Here is a 23,697-nt window from a genome sequence, read left to right on the forward strand (position 1 = left end):
CTGACTGCTGCTGTGGTTGCCTCTCTTGTGTCTGCAGCTTAGACAAGCTACATATAGTTCTTTGTCTTGTACCTCTTATCTTTGCTTCAAATATGTTATAAATATTTTGGAGAACATTGCATGTCTGTTCTTTGTTATTAATTCCTAATCTGTCTGTCTATATGGAAATTTGTGATGCTGCATTCAAATTGTGGGAGTGATTCTGCTGGCCTAGATTCGCCTAGGTTTTGGGTAGAAAGATGAGGGATGTGCTTTGACTGTTACAATTGCTTGTAGTCATCTAGAAACTGCCCTTGGCTTTGGCTCCTATAATACAGGTTGTCATTGACTCTTTCACTACTGTGCTCCAGAGGAAAGCTGCTATCCTGGTGAGTGCCAGGATCTATGCTGACACTATAAAATCTCAACATCTGTTAAAAGCTGAGCAGCTACAGGAACAGGATTTTTCTCCTCATAGTGCATGCTCTAGGAAATCCATTTTGCCAAGTGAGGGAATGGTCTGCTTGCTCTTTCTACAGCCACACCTCCTAGTTGTTTACTAAGCAGGCAAACCCATTTTTGGAAGAAGTGTTTGTCCTACACTCTTAGTAGGTGTGAGAGAGCTGATAAAGTAGCTGTTAAGGAATGCAATGTTCATTTACTAGTGAATTTAACTTCCCTGCCTGTTATCTTGGCTTTCATTATTTTTATTTTGTTGTAGCGTGATTTTAAATTTGTTGAAGTCTTATATGTTCTTGCTGCTTATTTCAACTACCATGGAAAATTCACATCTAAACCACATTTTGTATGGCTATTTTGGAGTTTGTCATTCACTAGCATATATAGCTGCATGAGATTTCACTTTTTTGAATAACAGTATTGTCTCTTGTAGTGCGCCAGCCCTTACAAAGAACTTGGGATCAATAATTAAATAAAGTCTTTGGAAGTTCTTAGCAGTTATCCATGTTCTTATATCTTCAGTGTAGCACATAGGTATTAGGAGGTTCCTGACTGCCTCAGGAACCAGAAAGGTAAACTGGTATGACTGCTATTATTTCACATCGGATCATGTATCATACAAGAGTTGAAGGGTAGGAACCAAACGCAGGTAAGTTTCTGTCCTGGTTTTGCTGTCAATGTTGGGATTTTGGTTTTGCCATCAATGCTGGGATTTTGAATCTTAGCAGGAAAACCGTGGAATCAAAAGAGCAAAGAGTAACTTTGCTCTTTTTCAAAAGAGCAAAGAGTGCAATTAATCTGGTGGTAAAGCAGTTGTACTGTACTGAATAGTGAAATGTTGTGTTTGAGACATTTATAAAAGGAAACTGTAGAAAGCCATGTGTGCTTGACTGATGTACAGCTTTGTTGCTAAATTTGTTCATGGGACTAATTTTGACTACTTAAGTCTCTCTAGTTACAGAAAGGTAGATGTAGCTTCAGAATTTAGAAACTACTGCTAATGCAGTTGATAGATCACTACTGGCAGCCTTGAAGCTGAAGACTTACTCCTTTTTAGTATTCACTCCTGGGTTTTATTTATATATATATGTGTGTGTATATATATATATATGTATGTATTTGTCTGATTTTTGAGATCTGAGTTGTCTTTGCTTCTTTCTGTACTTTAATGTTTTTGAATGGCAGTGGCTGAAATGTTCAGATTTCAATTGAAAAGCATAAAAAACCCTTTCTGTATTATTTTCAATATGCAAACATATGCATATTGTTTACTTCCTCTTCTCATGCTGTTGTGGTTTAGCCCGGCTGGCAGTCAAACACCACACAGCCGTTCGCTCACCCTCCCCCCTCCCTCTCCGGGATGGGGGAGAGAAACGGGAAAGTGAAGTCTGTGAGTTGAGATAAAGACAGTTTATTAAGACAGGAAAAAGAATAACAACAATAATAATAATAATAATAGTATTAATAGTAATAATGTGTACGAAATAAGTGATGCACAATGCAATTGCTCACCACCCGTTGACCGATGCCCAGCCTATCCCCGAGCAGCCGGCCCCCCCCTCCACCCCGGCTAGCCACCCCTATATATTGTTCAGCATGACGTCAGATGGTATGGAATACCCCTTTGGCCAGTTTGGGTCAGCTGTCCTGGGTCTGTCCCCTCCCAGCTCCTGCTGCATCCCTAGCCTGCTCGCTAGCAGGACAGAGCGAGAAGCTGAAAAGTCCTTGGCTTGGTGTAAGCACTGCTCTACAACAATTAAAACATCAGCATGTTATCAGCGCTCTTCTCATTCTAATCCAAAACATAGCACCCTGCCAGCTACTAGGAGGAAAATTAACTCTGTCCTAACTAAAACCAGGACACATGCTTTCTTCAAAAGTCCCAAACCTAAGCTGATCATATGAAAGCAGAGATTTTGCTGAAGTGTTTTAGTTATTTTTCTATCTAATCTTTTAACTAGTGGACAAGATTTTTTATAATCTTCAAAACTAATAAATCTTGCCTTTTGTTCACATTTTGATTTGCATCTGTCACTTTACATGTTCAAAATAAGGACTGGAGAAGCACAGATGCCAAATTATGTTGTGAAGAGCAGTGGATGTCTTCTGTATCATGGCTATATAGGTCTCTCTGTACTCCCTCACCTTCTGTAGATATGATTTGCCATATTTACACTTCCCCTGTGCATATGCTCTCATAGTAATACCCTCCAGTGTGATTATCGGCATGATTATAACAATCTGACTGGTTAAAAGAGTCTGGGAGCAGATGGTGTACACTTTTGTTTAGTGTATTTCCTGCAACCTCCACCCTTTCCACCAATGTAATATCATTAATTTAATATTAGATGTACATATCACAATCATTGTGATTTGTCAGATCTTTTCAATCTCACTGTAGGGTCCACAAGTGAGCAAACTAAAATGGTTTACTAAAACGTGGAATTTTACTTTTGCTTCAGTGCCAGGCATGGGGATCAAGTTCTGAAACCATGGTTGAGTCTGATGCAGCTCAAGAATCTTGTTTAAACAGCTTTTAAAGTAACCCACCAGGGAGAGCAACCATATGTTAAAACTTTTGTTAAGAGAAGTTGTACTTCAAGGATAGCTAAGTATTTTAATAAAGTACTTAAAAACACTGCATTGGTGTCCAGAGATATTTTGGTGAGGGAAAAGGTAAAGATTATGAGAGCATATTGGCTGCTCAATGACAAGGTGAAGATAAATTGGCTAGTGCCTGATGGTTTTGTTGGCTCTTACCTCTTGGGAGAGCATGTGGTTGGTTACCAGTTTGTCTATGACTCTTCATTGTCTAAACCTCTTAACCATCATACTTACCTGAGTCTTTGATATTAAATTGCATAACTTAATAATGTCAAAACATATAGATTGATAGAGTGTTTTCTCTATCTTCCCTTTCTTCATTTCTTTTTCCCTGAAGAATTCCCTGCCTCATTCACATTAAGTTTGACTTAAAGGAATTAGAAAACTGAATAGAATGAAGAAACATGGTGAAAATATTATGGGTAACCGAACAAGATGAAGTCATGTCACACTTGGCGATTGAACTGAGTTCAGGGGCTACCTCTGAAATAGATTTCTGAATTCGCTTTTGGCATTGCAGAAAACTCCAGGTGTGCTTCACATGAAATTTTGAATCTAGTAGGGAAGCTAGGGTGGGTTTATTGTGAGTGAAGAAGGAATGAAAAGTAGACACTTTTATTCTTTTTTTTTTTTTTTTTTCCCTCTCTGAAATTCATCAGTAATGAACTGTATTGCAGGACCGTAGTTGGATAACACAATACTTCAGCTCCAGTTTTGGTCTTGGGGCTTCTCACTGCATTTGTATTTAGTCCCAGAAAGCTAAGCCACTTTTTCCAGTTGCCAAAGAAAATGTGTCGTGGTTAACACAATCCAGCCAGACGTTTAGCTACTCATTGCTTGACTTTTCTACAGTTTTTACTATGGAATATCAAATCACTTGTGAGAGTGCCAGACAAAATAATCAAGAAAAATTGTTTTCTTCTTTGTGTGATTTTTCTATCCTTATTGATGCTATGTTGGAATTGGCATGTTGTAGGTACACTAAGAAATAATCTTGTAAAATGGTATTTGCCTCCTTTTTTTTTTTTTTTCCCCCAGCTTTCCAATAAAAAACTCTAGCAGGCTATTTTCTTGTTTTACTATAATTGAACTGTGCTTGTTCTTTCTGAGAAACTAATTTTGAGAATTCAGTATATTCCCATAAAATAACTGTTCCTACTCTATTTGAAATAGTTGCTTTTACTTACTGTTTTTCTCTGAGATTACACACCTGCTTGTCAGTATTCACAGATTGTTGTGACTGCATGGCCCTTTAATGGTAATCTCTGATTAGCCACTGTGTTCCCAGACTTTGGAGTTTGTTATGATCTTTTAGAGAGGAAAGAGATGGAAGAGGATTGCAGTTATCTGTAAAAAATTAGGCAGGTGGGCTCTTTATGCCAGCTGCGCAAAAGAGTTCGGTGATCTAATCAAATACCAAATATGAGCTAACATGTGCCATGGTTATTGAACCATGTGAGGCTAAATATGAATAAGCACACGTTTTGCTATGGCTGTGACTAATGTAGGCATAGATTGATTTCATTTTATTCTGCATGGCTATTTTATCATTAGTTTCATTTGGAAGAGAAAATAGTAAACCAATTTTTATGGTTACAGAATGGCATTGAATTGTGAGCTTTATGAGACTAATAGAGGTAGTGATAAGTGTTAAATTTCACTTTTTCTAAGAAAACAAGGAAAGCAAAATAGTTGCTCAGAAAGATTTGTTGCACTAAAAGAAAATTTTATAAATCTGATGTGCCGTTGTGCTTTTTATTATGGTATATAAACAAAGATGGGGATTTTATTCATCTAATTCCAGAAACAAAGTACTTTTAGAGAAGATACCTAAGTGCTTTATTGTAGTGATTTTTCTACCACATTTTCAACATATTTTAGGGACCCCTATTTCCCCTTTTAATGAGAAAATAGGAGTTGTTTTTCAGGAGCTGAAAATTTAAGGGAATTCAGTGTATGAAGCCATAAAACCTTCAAATTTCAGTCCCATTTCAAAACTAGATCTTCAGAACCGATCCAACATTCTGACAGTACCACTTTCAGGTTATTGTTCTCAGGTATCTATACTGCCACAGCTGCATACTGCCAGACTCTCTTGAGTCTCAGCTGTCAGTGTGTTTGATGGATGTGCAGGATGTTTGGATCTGTAACACCTGGCCTATTTTGTGAGGACATTTGTGTTCAGAAATGAGGCTAATAACCACTTGTGTCCCATTTTCACATGTATTCACACTGTAGAGATATAGGACAACATATTTGTGCTTGAACTTTATGCTAAAGTTCACCTGAGTGTAGGATAGTATAGATAAAATTGTCTGAATTTATGAGATCATTTGTGTGAAGAAGATATGAAGCTTAAAGGATGTATTATACTGAAGAATTAGGTAGTTAAGTCCACCAACATAAATGTTAGAAGTGGAATAAATGCTCTTGTGAGAAATCAGAGAGTACTGAGTCTGGGTCCCTGCTGAAGAGAGGGGTAAACTGCTGCTGTCACCCATGAAGAAGCTGCGAATTCACATCTTTCAGGTAGGATGAGTGAGTAGGATTATGCCTTTGGCTGTGTGAATCCTGAGGTACATGTCTGGGTGCTCATGTCAGCTTCAAAACAGAGGATCACTCTCTGCAGATAAGTGACAAGAAGCTGGCATTTCTTAGCATGCTTTCAGCAAGACACTTGGAAACAAATAGTTATTGATGTTATGATATTGAATTATTATGTATCAGATTCTTTTTGAGCAATGATAAATGCTTCATGAAGGATTTTAACAAAAGTTTCTTTTTTTTTTTTTCCTTCAAAAGGTTGTTTAAACAACTCCTGTAATACACAGTTCTGATAAAAAAACTTGTACATTTAATAATGAAAAGTAATAGAATCCAAGCATCTGGGTCTACTGAGGCTGTTCCTTTGCTCTGTGCATTCAGAATCATCTGTGAGCTCCTCTTCCTTTTTTATCTTAATTTACAGTGGTTGGTATTCTATGGCAACCTGAGTTTCCTTGCCCTGGGTGGATTTGACTGTAATAACACTTTGATATATTTATTTATTTATTTATTTATTTTTTTTTTTTTAGACAATGCAGTGCCACTGTGAAGTGGTTGCTTAGGTTAACACCTTCAAACTCAGTCAGCCTGCTCTTTTCGTACATTTGGTTGTTTCTGTTGATTTCACTCACTGACTTTTTTTCTCCTATTTGTACTGTTAAGGCAATAAATAAATCTTTGTTCATGCTGTTCTATTTAAGTCCGTTAAGGCACTTCTTTAGTGTACTGTCTTGGGTATTCATTTACAATAGACCAAAGCAAGTTTCCTTTCCATTTGTAACCATTGTAGGTGAACACAGAAAGCAGAATTTTAAGGATAAACAAGACCTGGGTTTTCACAGCTGTCTTGAAGGACTTTTATAGAAATAAAATAATCAAGTACTTGTTCTGACCTGCAGAATGTTCCCCCGGTGGCAAAACCCCTCAAGGAATAAGCAGAATTTTAGAGTGAAGTCGTCCCTAAAATGCATTTTTAATTACTCCTTTTGTTCCCTCTGTCCCTCTGCTGTTTTCCTCATACACTAATCATTTGTAATCTTTGAGTGAATGAGTTACCAAAGTCCAGGTGGACCAGAGAGCAGAGGCAAGCCTCCCTTTTGAATATCTATTCTATCCCAAACCTGTTCTCCCACCTGAAGAGGTGGGAAAATTGAGAGAGGTTTAGGCAGTCCTAATACCTGTCTTTGCACTTCCTAAGGATGGAGTGGAAAATTTCACAAGTTTTCTTGGGAGGTGGCTTTTATCATTTGGAGAAGTGGGTGAGGAGTCTATAACTCTTACAGCTGGCTGCTATGCCTATTTAAAAATAAACAGAACAAGAAACACTAATCCAATCAGCAAAGCTTTCCACTTTCACTACATTTAAAAACAGAATTGACTATTTGCAACATGCATTTTTATTGGCCAAGTAAACTAGTAGCGCATCGTTTGGCTTAGGCAGGCATTTGAACCTTTCTCTCTCTCTCTCTTTTCCCCTCATAAATGACAGGTGACCAACAAACACAATGTGTCTAAGTCTGGTCGGTCTTCAGTACTTTTTCCCTGCAGACTGAGCTCTGAAAGGAGATGCTGAGTTGCTCATTGGAGGTGTCATGAGACAGACATGTAGGGAAGATCTGCCACAAAATGGAGTGGCTGTTGATGTTTAGATCAGTGCCATGGTCTGGAGCTGTGACAAATACAACAGAGAAGAGACTGCTGCTTCGCTTCTTTATGTGGTGTGGAGGAGCAAATTGTGGGATTCTTTGCAGATGCAATGAAATATTTTTTTTCAATGCATATCTCCCTCATATCTCCCTCTTAGCTGTGTCAAGAATTGCCTCATTAAAAGGCTGTGTTTTTTTAAAATTATTATTATTATTCACCACTTTTATTTTATGTCCATAAAAATCTACTGAGGAGTTTGCTTTCTATCCAAAACGTTTTCTTCAGGATCTAATAAGTAAGGTGAAGTTCATTTAGGGAAATTTCTTTCCTGACTGTGATAAAGTATACTTTTGTGTGTACATAGGTATATATTTGAGGCAGATGGTAACATAATTCTGCAATCTGTGTTGTTTACTTCCTGCATATCCAGGAATTTTTCAAAATCTGAAATTTGGCCAGTGGATGATTTTTTTTTTTTAATTTATTTTTTGTTGTTGAATGTTGAAGATGATTGTAGCTTTCTTGAAGGATCTTAAACTGTATGTTGTGAAGTTTTTTTGGGGAGGAAGATGTAAGAAAATTTTTTGGCTTGCTTTTTAAGCAATGTAGAATCTCTGTCTTTAGTATGTAGTCTGGCACAGAAGTATAAAGGCTGCTCTTAAATTTCTGCCTGTGGCCCCAGAATTCATTGTGTTTTCTGGGGACCACCAAGTCACAACAAGCTTCTATCAGGTCTCCTCCTCCTTAGCTTGGGGGTATAGGCAGCCGAGTGCAACACAAATGATACAAAAGAGAATAGAAGAGGTGGCCTTGGATTTATATATGAATTACAAACTCTTGATTGCAGGCTTTGGTAAATGTATACATAGATATAGATATTTCTCTGTTTTTTTAGGAATACACCATAGATATAATTTTTGCCCAGACTTGGTATGACAGTCGTCTAAAATTTAACAGCTCAATGAAAGTGCTTATGCTTAATAGCAATATGGTTGGAAAAATTTGGATTCCAGACACTTTCTTCCGGAACTCAAGGAAATCTGATGCTCACTGGATTACAACTCCAAATCGCTTACTTCGAATCTGGAGTGATGGAAGAGTATTATACACTCTAAGGTGGGTTTTTAATAAATGAGTAGAAAAAAAAACAAAAACAAAAACAGAACTGTTATAGCTAAGAATATGAGAGTAAAAAATATGGAGCATGTCTGTGGCAATTCTTTCTTGGACCACAGGAATTTGCAAGGAGTTTTCTAAGGAGAAAAAGAATAAATTATTTGATCATGAAAAATATAAAATAGTTAGTATTGAAATATATTGCCCAGATAATTGGGTAGATATAATTGAAATGGATAGCAAATTTTAATCCCGTTTATGTACAGACAGGATTAAAAAAAAAAAAGATATTATGTAGCCAGTAACATAGTGGTGGTCTGTCATTAAGCTATCACAGATCTAGTCATAAATCATTTAACACATTTCTGTGCTAAGCAGTTCAGTATTTAATTTCCACCAAATTATATTCTATAAGGAAAATAAGAATGCTTCAAAAAATAAAAATCATAAAAAGTTTAATTTAGTCTAAGGCCTAAGTTCTGCCTATACTACTTTACATGTTTACTCTAAAAAGCTTTTAAACCTGTTCCTCCAAATTTGGCATAAGCAAACATGTTGGCAATTAATCTGCTTGGTAAATGGGGCATGCTTTGGATGATTTTAAGTTTTGCATCTAGGCTATCTGTACTGATCTTTTAGTCACTTATCAAACAGTTCTTGAATAGCTTTAGTCTACAGAAAGGATTTTAGGGTCATCTCTCAGTTTTTAATTTCTTAAGAAAGTTTAAAAAATCTTGCTAGTTTTGGAGCTGATAGGGAAGTAGTGAATGCAAAAGATGCCATAAATCTGATTCTGCTCTCTATCAGTTATTATTATTATGGTTACTATTTAAAGTAGAAAGTTTAAATTACTTTCTTTTATCATTTATGATGTTTTCATATGCAGGCTGTTAGTGCTGTATGAGTATTTTATAAAAGTATTCTGTAACAGAAGAAAGAAGAATTGTATTGTTTTAAAGAGATTCTGTTCCCTTAATTTTTTCTTAATATGCTTCATTTGAAGGTATATGAATACCTTGGGAGAGCACTTTGTAAACAGTTTATTCTTCTGGTGTTTATAAAAATCCCTAGATAGTCTCTTTTGTTAACATGTTATTTTTTTATTTTTTTTTAGTGAAAAATTCATACTTAGACTTTACCCTTCCATTGTCTGTTTAATTTCAATGGTGTATATATATATATATATATATATATATTTTTTTTAACAGGGTTTAATATATCAATCAAACAAGCAAACCCAACCAAAAAATGTGAGCTCTCGCAAAGCAATAGTTTAGAATTATTGTGCTGGAGTTTGAGCTGTAAAGTGCAATTAACTAGTAATAAAAAAGCAAGACTGTGTATTCACCTGGCACTGTAAAAAGCAAACATCTGTATAGTTGAGATTATGGTCTGAATTTAGCCTTAAGTGGAATAACATTGAGAAATTCATAGGTTGGTGAATGAAGGAACAATAATTAGATCTGACAGTGCTCCAGATTCCCCTGCACCACCACTCTTTCCTTACTTGAGGGAGTAGAAGTGGTGATTCTTTAATGCTCAGCTACTCTTACATTCTGGCCTACTGAGCTTACTCTGAGCTTAGACCTTACTCATTCCTTTGCACCCATCAGTGATTCCAGATCTGGTTGCATTGCTTTTAATTTTATTAAAATAGATAATATGGTTTTAATAATATGGTCTGGTTTTGTTTTCTTTTTCTTTAAGGGCTTGGCTATCCAAAGACTGAAAATGGAAAACAAAGGCAATAAATGCATATACCATAGTTGGTAAATTTGAAAAGCATCTCCAGAGGTCTCTTACTTGGAAATATGGTCTTTTTTTTTTTTTTCTTTCCCCAAGTGTATGACAAGAACTACACTTTCCCTTATAATCCCATATCTTTCTCTTGGTCAGGTCAGATTTTGGGAAAGCTCCTAATGACATTTTGGGTAGAATAACTACTTCGTTCACAGACTTACGGTGCTTTATGGCAGTGCATGGCACAATCTTCCTTTTCCTATCCCTTTTAGTCTGGTACGGAAGTATTGCATACAGTTCAGCACGTGAGCATTTTGTTAAATTTCATGTTAATTTTCAAAGTTGTTTTTAGAAGAAATTCTGACTTTCTTCACTGTAGTGCCATCAGACGAGGAACTATTTTAAATGCAAAGAAGGCAGTTCAGAGTCTAACCCTTTAATCTAGCTTTCCAGTGAAAGTTAGTTGAACTGGTTTTCTCATTGGTTGCTTGGAAGCTCTTTGGAAATCTGTGATAGTATTTTTTAAAAGCAGCAAATGATTCCGTTGTCCAAATATTATCAGTTCAAAACTGCTTCTAAAATGTATATTAGCTACCTGAATAACTTAAGTACCTTAGACATTGAATGAGTAGAAATTTTAAGACTGCTCTTTCCAATCCATATTACTGTCTTTACCAGAGCTTCTTCCATAAGTGTAGAGTAGGCCCTATGTTAAAGTTTTGCTGTAATAAACTCCTCTCCTTGCCCTGCCTTCATCCCCACCCTTTTACCCCTCTTTCTTTGAGAGACATCTGGGAGATCCCTCAAATCAATTGACATTTTTGAAATTGACTTAATATGGCAATTGAAACAACACAGGTCCTCAGGCTGCATGCGATGATAGTTTTTGTTCTTCAGAGGTCATGGTGGATGCTTTTTGCAGATACACAGTTGACTATCCATAAGATCCATTAAGTGGCAAAACTGATTTCTGTGTATGTTTTTTACTATCTAGTCTGAAGTGTCTGGATGTCTGGATGCTTGAATATAATCTTTCTTGTCTTTTTCTTTTTTTTTTCTTTTTTTCTTTTATTTTTATTTTTTATTTTTTTTTTAATTTCATTTTCTAATTAGACTGACAATTAATGCTGAATGTTATCTTCAGCTTCATAACTTTCCTATGGATGAACACTCCTGTCCACTGGAATTTTCAAGCTGTAGGTGGTACAATACTTTGTTTTCTTTTCTTTTTACATTCAGGCTTTAAATTTCCTGAAGTTCTGGCAACAAGAGAGCAAGTAATTACTTTTTAAAGCCTTGCAGTGAAGGAAAAATAACATACCTGTTTATAATTTGCTTTGATTTATTGCATTACTTATTGCATTATTAAATGCAATAATGAGTGAGTTGAATTACATGCATTTCATTTAGTTGCAACTTTAAAAATAATCATGTTGCTTAGGAATGTGATGCAGTGCCCATTCCAGTTAATAGGAATCTATTTTCCTGGAAGAACTTTATTTTTTATGCCTGCCATACTTGCCAGCTTTGAATTGGTTCCATGTGGTATACTTAAGAGCAAAAAGACCTGCTCTCTTCAGCCTGTTCTTGTAAATGCTAAATCAGTATAAGGACTCCTTCTCTTTTCAGTTGGACTTACTTATGTGAGCAAGAAATACAACATACAGACTTACTTTTTAATATAAACTATGTTAAATATATATATATATTGTTCCTAAGGGAATTGTTCTATTACTGGCAAAAGAATCCTAAACAACCTGAACACAGCCAAACAACTTATTCTTAAATGTGAAATCTAATAGGCAATGAAATCAAACTTTAGTGATTCTTCTTAAATGAATATTTTCATTTAGCGCTTCCTTTTTGAATATTTCTAGCTAAATGAATTTTGGTAGCTCTGACAATTAAATAAAATTTGGATAATTTGGAACAACATGTGAAACACATGAAAAGGTTGCAGTTCCATCTGGATTACTGAACAGTAACTCAGGTCACAAAAATCCATGCTAGGGAACTGAAATTTTACCAAAGTATAGACTAACAAGTGTATATACTTTGAAGCTCTTTGAGGTCTATTAAACCTAATGTGTATTACATATTGATACATGGTGATGACTCTGAGACAGTTTTTCATGTCAGAGTTCCAAAATTTTGTGTAAGTATTTTCTAACCAGTTGTATTTATATAGTTTTTGGTTGATCACACTAGCTAGACGTAAAAGTTAGGCTAGATATTTTGTTATTGTTAGGTGTATCAGGTGGAGTACAGATTTTCTCGCTCTCTGATGCACTTTATATATTGCCATGGTTTAGTTTATAAACAACTTCAGAAATCACAAAACATGCGTTGATATATACTGTGGCTGAATGCTTGATTTGCTCTGTTTTGTTCTAGATGGATATCCCAGAAATGAAATTGAATATAAATGGAAGAAAACCTCTGTTGAAGTAGCAGATCCAAAATACTGGAGATTATATCAGTTTGCATTTGTAGGGTTACGAAATACAACTGAAATTTCTCATACTCTGTCTGGTAAGGCAAAGTGTGAAGTTTTATTGCATGTAATATCTATGTAGAACAAAAATAATAGAAGAAGATACAACTAAAACCCATTTTCAATGTCATCCAAGAATGTATTTTTTATTTATTTATTTATTTTTAATTTGTAGGTGATTATATTATTATGACAATCTTCTTTGATCTCAGCAGACGTATGGGATATTTTACTATCCAGACATACATTCCGTGTATTCTCACAGTTGTTCTCTCATGGGTGTCATTTTGGATCAATAAGGATGCAGTTCCTGCAAGGACATCTCTGGGTAAGGACGTGTTTTGTCACCTCTGGAGGTTCTGGTACTCCACAGGAATACAAATCTGCAGAGGGCACTGAATTAACCACAGTTTATTCCCCTTCAAGTTATGACCATTGCTCACCCTTTCTCTTAAACTGCAAGGTAGGAGGATCCTGTTGTAGTAGCACAGCAGGGCTTAAGGAGGGAGTGTTGAGAATGGAAATCTGGAAATACTGGCCCAAGCCTTGTGGACATGCTGTTGTTCACATAAATATATATTTTTCTTTTTTATGTTCTTTTTTTTGTCATCTCCAGTCATCTCCATTCTCCAGAAAACTGAAAATGTGTGGTATTTTATTTTATTTTATTATTTTATTTTATTATTTTATTTTATTATTTTATTTTAGTGTGTGTGTGTTTAGTGAATTTGTTTGTTTGGTTTGTTTGTTTTAATAATGTAAACAATTAATTTGCTCTTTTAAGTCCAGGATAAGAGAGAAAATTTACAACCAAAGTTGAACTTCAAGCATTTAAGTACATTAAATTGCAAATTTTCTGTTTCTGTCCTTCAGGACATTGTTTTTATTACAGATATTACTGAAATGTTGCAAGTTCACTACAGTTTTAGTTCTGTGTTAGTGTCATCTTGGCTGAACTGATTAGTGTGGCACTGGCCTCCTACATGTGACAATTTGGGATTCATACACGACCTTGTAGAAGTGTCATAGTCCCCATATATTCACAATAGATGGAGATGCATGGAGGGCATAGGATGCACATTAGCAATTCACAGCTTAGCATTGGTGGATGATTATAGTAAAACTGGTAATGGCAGTATGACCCCTTTTTTTTGGAAAGGCCAAGAGTTGAGAGTGTATCTTAGGATGTGAGAGATCCTCATCAGTTTATAGGATTTTGAATACACCGTTCCCACCTGGTAGGAGCATTTCCTACTAGAAGAGTAAGTCCAGGCTTTAGCTCCCTTCCTTTCCACTGAAACTGGTCTACAGTCCAGTCAGGACTGGAAGATTAATGAGTCAAGAAAGAAATTAAGCAAAAATGAGTATGGCTTAGTAGCCTAATGAAAAGGTAAGGGAAGAAAATCCAAGTCTTGGATTTTATGCATGTGCTATTCAAAAGTTCTGCAAAGGTTAGTGAAGAGAGCCTAAAATCTTGAATAAATAAGTGAAACTATCTCTTGTTATTAAGAAATGTATTATAAAATTTCTTTCACTTACTAATCATTGGGTGTCATTGTGGGGACAGTCTAGGAGGATGCTAGCTGTAACAAAAAAAAGCCTGTCATACTTGTATCCTGCTAGTATCTAACTTGTTCTTTTTACGGAGTGCTTTTTCTGTACCACTAACCTAGCAAATTTGCTTTGGATCTCATGATGAAGCTGGAGTTTTCATGCTGTCACTTCAGCAGTACTGTCTTTCATCTACTTGAGATGTACTACAAATGTTTGCCATATCATATTTATGGCTCCCTGCAGTTAAATCTGAGTTCCTTTTGTGTGAATACTCAAAACCCAATGTTTGGCAGATAGTAGGATGACTTTTCTCAAATGCAGGTGTCCTGATGAAGAAAAAAAAAAAAAAGAGTTAAAAGAGTTTACAAGTCAAATAGATTTTAAAGGAAAAACAATAATTAAAATAAGGACTGATAAATTAAGAAAAGAAAGCCAAAACTAAGTAAGGTGCATCATGGCAAGTAGTTGAGATGCTGTGGAAGGTTTGCTTCCTTCCAGAGAGTGGAGAGGACTGGGAAAGTCCGTGTCATCTTTCATCCTTTTGGAACAGAAGTCAGCAAAGGGAATAGTGGGTGTCACTTCCAACCTGGAGGCTGTGCTGGGGTCTGGTATACTTAAAATGCCTGGTAATTTTTCTTGCATACATGCTGGAAGATCCTGGCAGATTGGGGTTTCCCAAAGCAGAAGGATTGCAATGATTAAAGGTCTTTGGATACATAATTTTGCAGAGTAATGTCTAATTGATTCTCAGAAACATCTACTGGGAGCAAAGCACACTGCTGAAAAACTCTGTGGTTGTCTGTGTGCCCTTTTAGGCAAGTAATATCTTTGAAAAATCTGTTGCAAAATCACTTCTGCTTCCCTCCTGCATTGTCAGTCAATAGCAACTCCTGATTCCATGCTTTGATTGAAAAGCCATAGAAAGCCCTAGACTGGTATAGCACTTTTTTTTAAAAAAAAAAAAACTTATTTATTTATTTATTTTTCTTTTTCAATAGGCCTACACATGTAAGTAACAAATTATGTGTGTGCTCAAGTATTGCTCTCCAAAGTAAAGGTCACAGCTTAATTTTAGACTACTATGAAAAAGCTTTGCATCTCCCTGAAGCGTCACATATAAGAAGAAAGTGTTAACACCTTCTAAATGTTAAACCAGTGAGAGGGGTATTGTGAAGATACTAAGCAAATTGCTACCAAGGCCAGCTTGTTCATTTAGTTAACTTATATATAAGTAAATAAAGGGAAACATTTTTATTACTAAAGACAAAGTGTTGAAAAAATATCTAGTAACTCAGAGAATGAGACCAGAAAGGCCAAGAGAGTCATCTAATTTGACCTACTACAAATCAGAAACAAATAGTTGTAAACATTATTCATATAATCATATAATCATAGAATGGCTTGGGTTGGAAGGGACCTCATAGATCTTATAGTTCCAACCCCCCTGCTAGATCAGTAGCTCAGGGCCTCATCTAATCTAGTCTTGAATACCTCCAGAGATGGGGCATCCACAACCTCTCTGGGCAACCTGTTCCAGTGCCTCACCACCCTCTGAGCAAAGAATTTCCTCCTAACTTCTAATCTAAATCTCCCCTCTTTTAGTTTAAAACCATTTCCCCTCATTCTGTCACTATCTGATTGAGCAAAGAGTTGCTCCCCATCTTTTTTATAAGTCCCCTTCAAGTACTGAATTCCTTTTTCTGATGCTTTCTGAAAGTTTATTGTTTCTTTTTTGTTGTTGTTGTTGTTGTTTTTAATTATTGATACATAATGCACCTTTTTTTATGAGTGAGTGTTTTTATATATTTTAAACTTTCAAGAGCCAAGGGTCTTTTACCTGTTTATTAAATGTGTGCTTATGTGTACCGGTTTGCCTATTGTACTTGTTTTATGCATGCATTCTGTAACATTTATAAAATTATACAAACTTTATCCGTGTCTTGTTTTCTTCAGTGTGTGTTGAAAATGGGAAGGATTTAAATTAAAGGTGAAATGTGCTACCTTCTGTATGATCCCCTGGTGGCCACTGGATCCACAGTGTCTTCTTACAGTAGCACTAGTGTGTATGAGTGTGATCTGGGGTGAATCCTGTTGTGGCTCAGTTCTTGTATGCCTCATGAATGAATTAAGGGCTAATTTGAGTGGTGTATTTATATATACATAGCGACAATATGATCGAATCACTCATATATTTCCTTATTTTTCTGTTGTCTTTCTTACTTTATCAAACAGGCATTACAACGGTGCTGACCATGACAACATTGAGTACAATTGCCAGGAAGTCACTCCCAAAGGTTTCCTATGTGACAGCAATGGACCTTTTTGTCTCAGTTTGCTTCATTTTTGTGTTTGCTGCCTTGATGGAATATGGCACCTTGCATTATTTTACCAGCAACAGAAAAGGGGACAAAGGAAAAGATAAGAAGGCAAAATCTAAGCCATCAGTAAGTTTAACCAAGTGATTAAGAAGGAAAAAAAATGGTTCTTGATTTTATTATCATATTAATTTTGAGGGACTTTTTCAAAGACAGCTAGTTTATTTATTTATTTATTTTTATATAAGTGGGGGTTTGCATTCGTTTTCTGTAAATACTACTAACAAGCAAACTTTTTTGATCATTCCACTCATATGTGAGTGAGAACACGAGTCTAAAACACCCTAGAGAGGTGTTTTGATGTAATTTTCCATGCTATGCCCTTGGTGCTTCTAGAGCTGCCCAAAGAGCTTGTGCCTATGGAGAGTTCTGTAGGGGCACAGCATTTCTGGAAACAACATCTGTCAAAGAACCACAGGTAAGACTATAGCAACAAAGGTAATGTAAATGGACTGAAGCTGTGAGGATTTGTTAGGGTCTGTATCACCTAACGTCATTTGGATCTTACCTTGCTAACACTGCAGAGAAAAAACTGCTTATTATCAGTCAGAATTCCGACCCTCTTTCACTTCATAAACAGTACTTTAAGTCATTTTTTCATTTACTTCCATGTTTCTTTCTAGTAAAATGAATCTTCTGGTTTTTACAAGTTGAAGTTTTTATTGTATGAATGCCCAAATATCATAGGAGTAAATATTATTCTATTTTAAGAGAATTTCTGTTCACATAGTTAGAATATTGGAATTTCTGAAAAAATCCATTGTTGGAAGACAGTACAAATATTTAAAGCTAATCTTTAAATTACTAAAATATTTAGGTAAAGGAATTAAATAGCTTATTCATTAGAACAGTAGTCCTACTAGTTGAGGCTTTACTGTAGTCTTCTTTGGGGCCAAATAAAAGGAAGGAAAATGTTTTAAAGCCGCCTTCTGGATCATTTCATCCAAACAAGTTGTAGCATAGATAAATCATAATATCAGTTGTCTTTCCTGGGCAAGGGCTGAATGACACCTCTGTAAGATCAAACAGAAGATGAAATGAAATTACGAAAGCCCATATATGGAATTGCAGAAATCCTGGTATGAACCATATCTCTTTTGTGACTCACATCAGAAAGTGCTGGTGCACCTGTTTTGAGCAGTGCTATTGTGGGAAATTGTTTTATGGCAGCCCTGTGGAACTGCTGTGGCTTAATAGCAGGGAAGTGAGAGTCCTGTTTCATATACACAACTAGTAATGGTGAGCTGGTCCAAGAGTGTCAGCTTGGTATTTACAACAAGACTAGTGGTGAAGGGTTAATACTACCCTGTCCTGCCTTGGTCGGGCATCACCATGATCCTCAGGGAATTCCAGACAAGAAGACTGGAAGTCAATTGGAAAATGTAAACCTAAAACCTCCTCGCTGTTAGTGGTAGGAGCGACTGCATGGAAGGCATGGAAGGTAGGTGTTAGCAAGGGCCACAGCTAAACTTACTGTCATTGCTTAATGACAGTATAAGATAGAGGCTGCAGAATTTGGGGTACATCCCAGTGTTAGTAGAGCAGTTTCAGTTCAGTTTGAGATTATTGTGGCAATGAAGTCTCAACAACACTTAGGGATCAGGGATCAGAAATGGGTGTGCTCACAGCATGCACAACAAGGAAAAAGTGAAGAGGGGAGGAATTACTGCATGTTCAAACCAGTGAGAAATTAAAGATCAGCTGGTGGCAAATCAGCAGACATTGAAGTGGTTTGAAAGTATACTCTTAAGGAATGGAGCACCGAGACTTTCCAGAACTTGTCTTCCTATATCAGCCATTTGTGCAATAATCTGCCAAGTGCTTTGAGATTTTCCATGCATATGATAATTTAAAATGTAGAAGAATGGTGAAATATAAACTATGACACATTTAATAAACAGCTGAAATTTGGACTAAGATTAGAATTAGTAATATAATACTCAAAACACTTTTCAGTTGTGTTTTACTTTGCTCTTAAAGCATGCCTTTTATTTTAAGGAGTGAAAAAATAATCTTTTCACATACAATTCTTTAAACATGCTTTAGCACATTATGGCTATAAGAGCATACTAGATAAGAAATGACTAAAAAAAAATGGGGGGTGTCAAATTGAATATAATTAGATGTAAAGGATTTTCATTTAATAAATATATTTTCTTAAGTTTTAATAAAAATCTTTAAAATTTCTTGCTCCAAACAGAGCAATTAAACAAAATATCTGGTTAATCAATAGGAAGTCACACAATTACAAATCTAGATTTCTTTTTTTTTTTCTTTGTTAGAGACTTCTATTCATTCTTTCTTGCAATTATGGATGTGCAATTAAAAAAGAAAAATCTACACAATTTAGTTAATTCAAATAGCCATTTTATTTTTTTCTGTAAAGTTCTTATTCACAGTTGTGTTTTCCTAAGAAATATTGCTTTGCATAAGTTTTATTTCTATTGCAAATTGCAATAAAATATTATTCCAAGAACTGATGCCAAAAAGGTGTAATAAAAGATCTTGTGAAGTAATGGTAAGATTTTACAAATGATTACAGCAATATTATCTTACAAAATATGTGCTGGCATAAATCAAGAAAGGTAGGATGAATTGGCTTATGCAAATCCACATTAGTAATGATAATGAGTTTGGGAAGGAAAGATTAAACTTAATAAGTTGTGGATCTTGTTCCGATTTCCATTTTACCTGAAGTGAATGTATCACCTGTGTTATGTGCTCCACAGATGATGTCTGTCTTTTGTACATGTGTTATTATTAATTCAGAATAATTTGGTTTTGGTCTTACTGCAGAGTATTATAAATGTTTGTCACTGTATGTAGAGTTTTATCTGCAGTATCAGTAGGTATGTACATGTACAGTACACGTATAGTACTGTATATACATATTATTTTTTTTAAGTCCCCGCCAGTTAATATGAGGTCATGTTATTGTGAAGTATTGGATTCTACTTTTCCACACACCATAAATTCACTTATGCCAAAAGTGGGAAAAAAAAAAGTAGATGATCTTGTTTGTTTGTTTGTTTGTTTTTCTTCAGGTTAGCAGTTTTCAGTTAAAGTTTCTTCATTCTTTCTGGACTAGAACCTTTCCGATGATTTGAGCTCTTTGTAATCTCTGAGTTCATAGGTTATGGATCCTAGATGTGTTTTCTCTCATTGATGTGGATCCATGTTGGGCTCAGTAGGACAAATTGCTGAGGATTTTATTTTACCTTTGTCCTTTCCTGGTCTCCAGATTTACCTTAAAGGTTTCACTTGATATTTTGAAAAACATTATCTTTATAACTTTTTCACATCTTATCCCCGCCCCCCCTCACCACCTCCTTTACATTGTTTTATTTACGTTATGTATTCCCTGTAAGGAGCTAGGCCTATAAGATGGCACTCTTTCTGCCTCTCTGAGGGCACCTCTACAAAATTCTACATCAGAAGCTAGTTTCAATCTACTATGGTGGTATAACATAGGATTTGTTGAACAGATGGCAGGGAGAATGCTAGTAATATTTCCAGCAACAGAAGAAACTCTAGAGCAAACAATCATTGAATGCTGGAGAATCCTGCTGGGATTCTGAAGGCACAAGCTATTGAAAAGTAAGGATTTCCTTGGCTCCTCTTCTTATAGGATTGTTTTATTTTTTCTTCTGTTTTGCTGTGGAACGGACTATTTCCTTGTTTCCCTTCTCTGAATGTCTTCCTGTGATACGTCAGTAATTCTTGGGAGCAGGTGACTACTATAGTAATCTGAGTGGTGACTTAGGTCTTGTGATCAATGTACCCTTGAAATGTAAAATGTTCCTTCCCCTTTTGGGGTTGAATCAACACATTGATTATGAAGTCTCACTGCATTCTTTACTGTGGTCTTCTTAATCCCGTGTAATGCATAATGACTGGTTTGATTGAAAAAAAAAAACCATTTTTATAATCTATATCTATCTTGGGGGAGAGATGTTTTCCAGATTAGGCACAGATAAAGATGAGGTATCAGTTCTCAGGAATTTAGAAATCATTTGTCCCATGAGCAATAAAAAGTTGTACCATCATTTTTTCTTCGTACCATGATGTTTCTGAGTTGGGAATTCCTATTTTATTTCATGAGTAAAAATGAATCATTCCATCAGTCTTACATTGGTGGAACCAGCAGTCAGAAAATTCTTGTAAAGTCAGAGAAGGCATGCATATGAAATAGGCATCTTTCCCTATATATCTTCAACAAAGTAATGATTTTGTAAGTTCAAAACAAATTTAAACTTACATGTTATATTTTACAAAAATAAGATCTGTTTGTAATGTCTCATGTAGCTGCTGTTTTAGTGTTGTCAGTATTTTATCAAAACTGAAAAGAATAATGAGGACCTTTAGGATGATAATTAGCTCCCTAGGTCATCATGTCTAAAAAGTGTTGAAGCAGCAGTCTGTGTGAATCTTCCTCTGGTAAAAATGTTTATTAAATAAAGTTACAAAGGCTATTAAAATATGGAGGATACTGCAAAGTTTTAACACTGTCCCCTTGGGATATGGTAGTAAAATGTCCCTGCAGCAATAAAGTTCCTCCTTTAACAATGTATAGAGATCTGTGTACTGGCCAAAGTAATTTCCTGGAAGTGGGACAATTGGATTCTAAAGCATCAGAAGAATTAATATGATGTGGCTTCTTGCTTTTCATATATTTCTCATACTTTCCTATCATGTATAAATTATATGAAAGATTCTTTTATATGTTTCAGTAGACAGAGTTGCTAATTACTTCATCATTTCCTGTTTTGATTCCTTATATGACAAAAAAAAAAAAAAAAGTAAGAGCAGTATTGATGTAACCACCATATTCAGTCTGAAAATTTTAGGAGATGCCAAAAGTGGGATGGGACTGAAAGAATGAATGAACAAGATGACTACAGAATAGTGTAAAAAGGCTATAGGATTTAGAAATTAAAACAAGGACAGACAGAGAAAGGGAGAATGTATTTTGGAATATTTGGGAAAATAAGGATAAGGAGTGAAGAGCTACGTAGAAACAAAATAATAAAAAGAGAAAAGATGGGCAGTGGTAGTGCAACTAAAAGGAAGGTGGAAAGTCACAGGAAAGGTAATAGCAAACCATATATGTAATAGGCAATAAGGCACCCAGATTCTTTCTGTGAAAGCTATTTATGAATCTCAACACCTGTTACACTCAGTTTTAATGAGAATGCAAGAGGGTTGAGTTATGCACATGGAAAGTAGAAGTAAGAATTAAGAGCTAAATTAATCATTTTCACTGACTTCATGGCATTCTCCTAAGGAGCCTTATGCCTTGGTTTCTTTCAGCAGGGCGTATTGTTTAGGGATTTAGCATCAGAGGGTTAGATGACATAACCTGGCCTTGTGTGTATCAGTCTGCAAAACTCCAACAGTAACGCTGTTCTGATCCCACTAGCTTGCTTTAGTGAAAATCCAGACACGAACCCAGTCCAGTACTAAAGATTCCAAATGATAGTAAAGCCATTATTCTCTTGGTAGTGGTGCTTATATCCTGCCCATGGTTTTGTTTATGACCCAGTCACCAAGCTGTGGCTGACTTCAAAATGTCCTTCTGTGTTGTGTAGATGGGATCAGCTAACCCTATCTGTGTAACTAGTTATCCAGTATTCCCAGATCCCATCAAAACCCAGTTTTCACTGTGGCAGGTGAAAAACAGTCACAATCTTTTGCCTGCCTGAGCTAATTATATAGAGCAGTTCATAATTTGCAAAGCTCCCAAAACTGTTTTCTGCAATATTTGAATTTCTGTATATTGTGCTAATGTGCTTATAGTGGCCCTTGCTGTGGGAAGCATATGGAATTATTTAATGAGAGGGTAAAACAAAAACAAACTATATTTTTCTCTTCTTTTTTTTTCTTTTTTTTTTTTTTCCTTTTTTTTTTCTTTTTCTTAAGAAACCACCTGCAATTGCTGTTCGACCTGGATCAACACTGATTCCAATTAATAACATTAATCATCTCCCTGAACGTGATGATGATTATGGATATGAGTGCCTAGAAGGGAAAGACTGTGCTAGCTTCTTTTGTTGTTTTGAAGACTGCCGCACAGGATCTTGGAGAGAAGGAAGGATACACATTCGTATTGCAAAAATTGACTCCTATTCTCGAATCTTCTTTCCAACAGCCTTTGCATTGTTCAATCTTGTTTATTGGATTGGCTATCTTTATCTATAAATTTCAGTGGTTGGACAAACTCAGAAAAAAAAAAAGTTAGTTATCTGTCATTAATGCTTTTCAGTGAATTGTCAAAGAATAGAGCTGGTCCAAAATGATTCAGATTGGCTGTTTTTAAAATCTGAAACAATGAGAGGAAATATGATGATGTAGTCTCCCTCTTGTGATCAACTATAGAACAGATATTGGTATTTTGAAGAGGAAATTTAAAAATAAAACCTCTTATGATTTAGATTATCTGAAAACAAACCTATTTTCATCCAGCTCTAACAAAATGCACAGACAAGAGGCTATATTATTGAACTGAACATTTCTACATAACCTTTGAATTTCAATTCTAAATGATAATGCAGATTAATTTTGTAGCATCTCTTACACCTTAACAAAGAAAGCCTTAATAATATGGGATTAATTATTCTCATCCATTTCATCTATAAGATGATGATTTTTATTAATTCCTGACTTAAAAAAGTTGAAGTGGAACATTTCTATTTTTCAACTAGACATTTGTTCTCTGCTGTATGTTAAGAAGAATGGTTAAGTCATGATTAATCACATTATACGAAGCGCAGAGACAAGAGCAGCAAGAAATGCGTATATCGCAAAAAAGCCAAAAGGGTAATTCTGAGCTTGTCTTATCCTGACCATTGATATAGGCTTTTGGCTTTCAGCCTTTGATTACATGTATGTCTGTGCTCCATCTGCTGTTATTTCACTGTTGCAGGTTCCCCAAAGTTCTCCAAGAGGGCTACAACTTTGAAAAATTCCTACCAAGCTGCCATTGCTCTAATTTCATGGAATCCAGACTGGTGTTGGCTAACAGATTCTGGCTCTTCAACATAACGCTCTACACATCCTCCCCATCCCCCTGTACTTTGTCTTATTCATACTCAGGGGCAGAGAAAGAGTTAAAGAGTTCAGTAGAATTTGTATCATCAGAGTTTGGAAAAACCTTACAACAGTGCTATAGACATTGTATTCAAAACC

General features: G+C 35.6%; 1 protein-coding gene across 1 annotated transcript in view; it reads left to right on the top strand.

The window, feature by feature from the left end:
• GABRG1 (gamma-aminobutyric acid type A receptor subunit gamma1) overlaps positions 1-22,710 on the top strand; it is a 53,322-nt gene extending 30,612 nt beyond the window's left edge. Inside the window, exons 4-9 of the mRNA XM_050710586.1 lie at positions 8,129-8,349; positions 11,203-11,285; positions 12,484-12,621; positions 12,759-12,911; positions 16,370-16,581; positions 22,432-22,710. Of these exons, the coding sequence (XP_050566543.1) occupies positions 8,129-8,349; positions 11,203-11,285; positions 12,484-12,621; positions 12,759-12,911; positions 16,370-16,581; positions 22,432-22,710 (1,086 nt within the window). The remainder of the gene's footprint in view (positions 1-8,128; positions 8,350-11,202; positions 11,286-12,483; positions 12,622-12,758; positions 12,912-16,369; positions 16,582-22,431) is intronic.
• The last annotated feature ends 987 nt before the right edge of the window (positions 22,711-23,697 follow it).

Source organism: Cygnus atratus, chromosome 4 (assembly GCF_013377495.2).
Source record: "Cygnus atratus isolate AKBS03 ecotype Queensland, Australia chromosome 4, CAtr_DNAZoo_HiC_assembly, whole genome shotgun sequence".
Taxonomy (NCBI): Eukaryota; Metazoa; Chordata; class Aves; order Anseriformes; family Anatidae; genus Cygnus; species Cygnus atratus.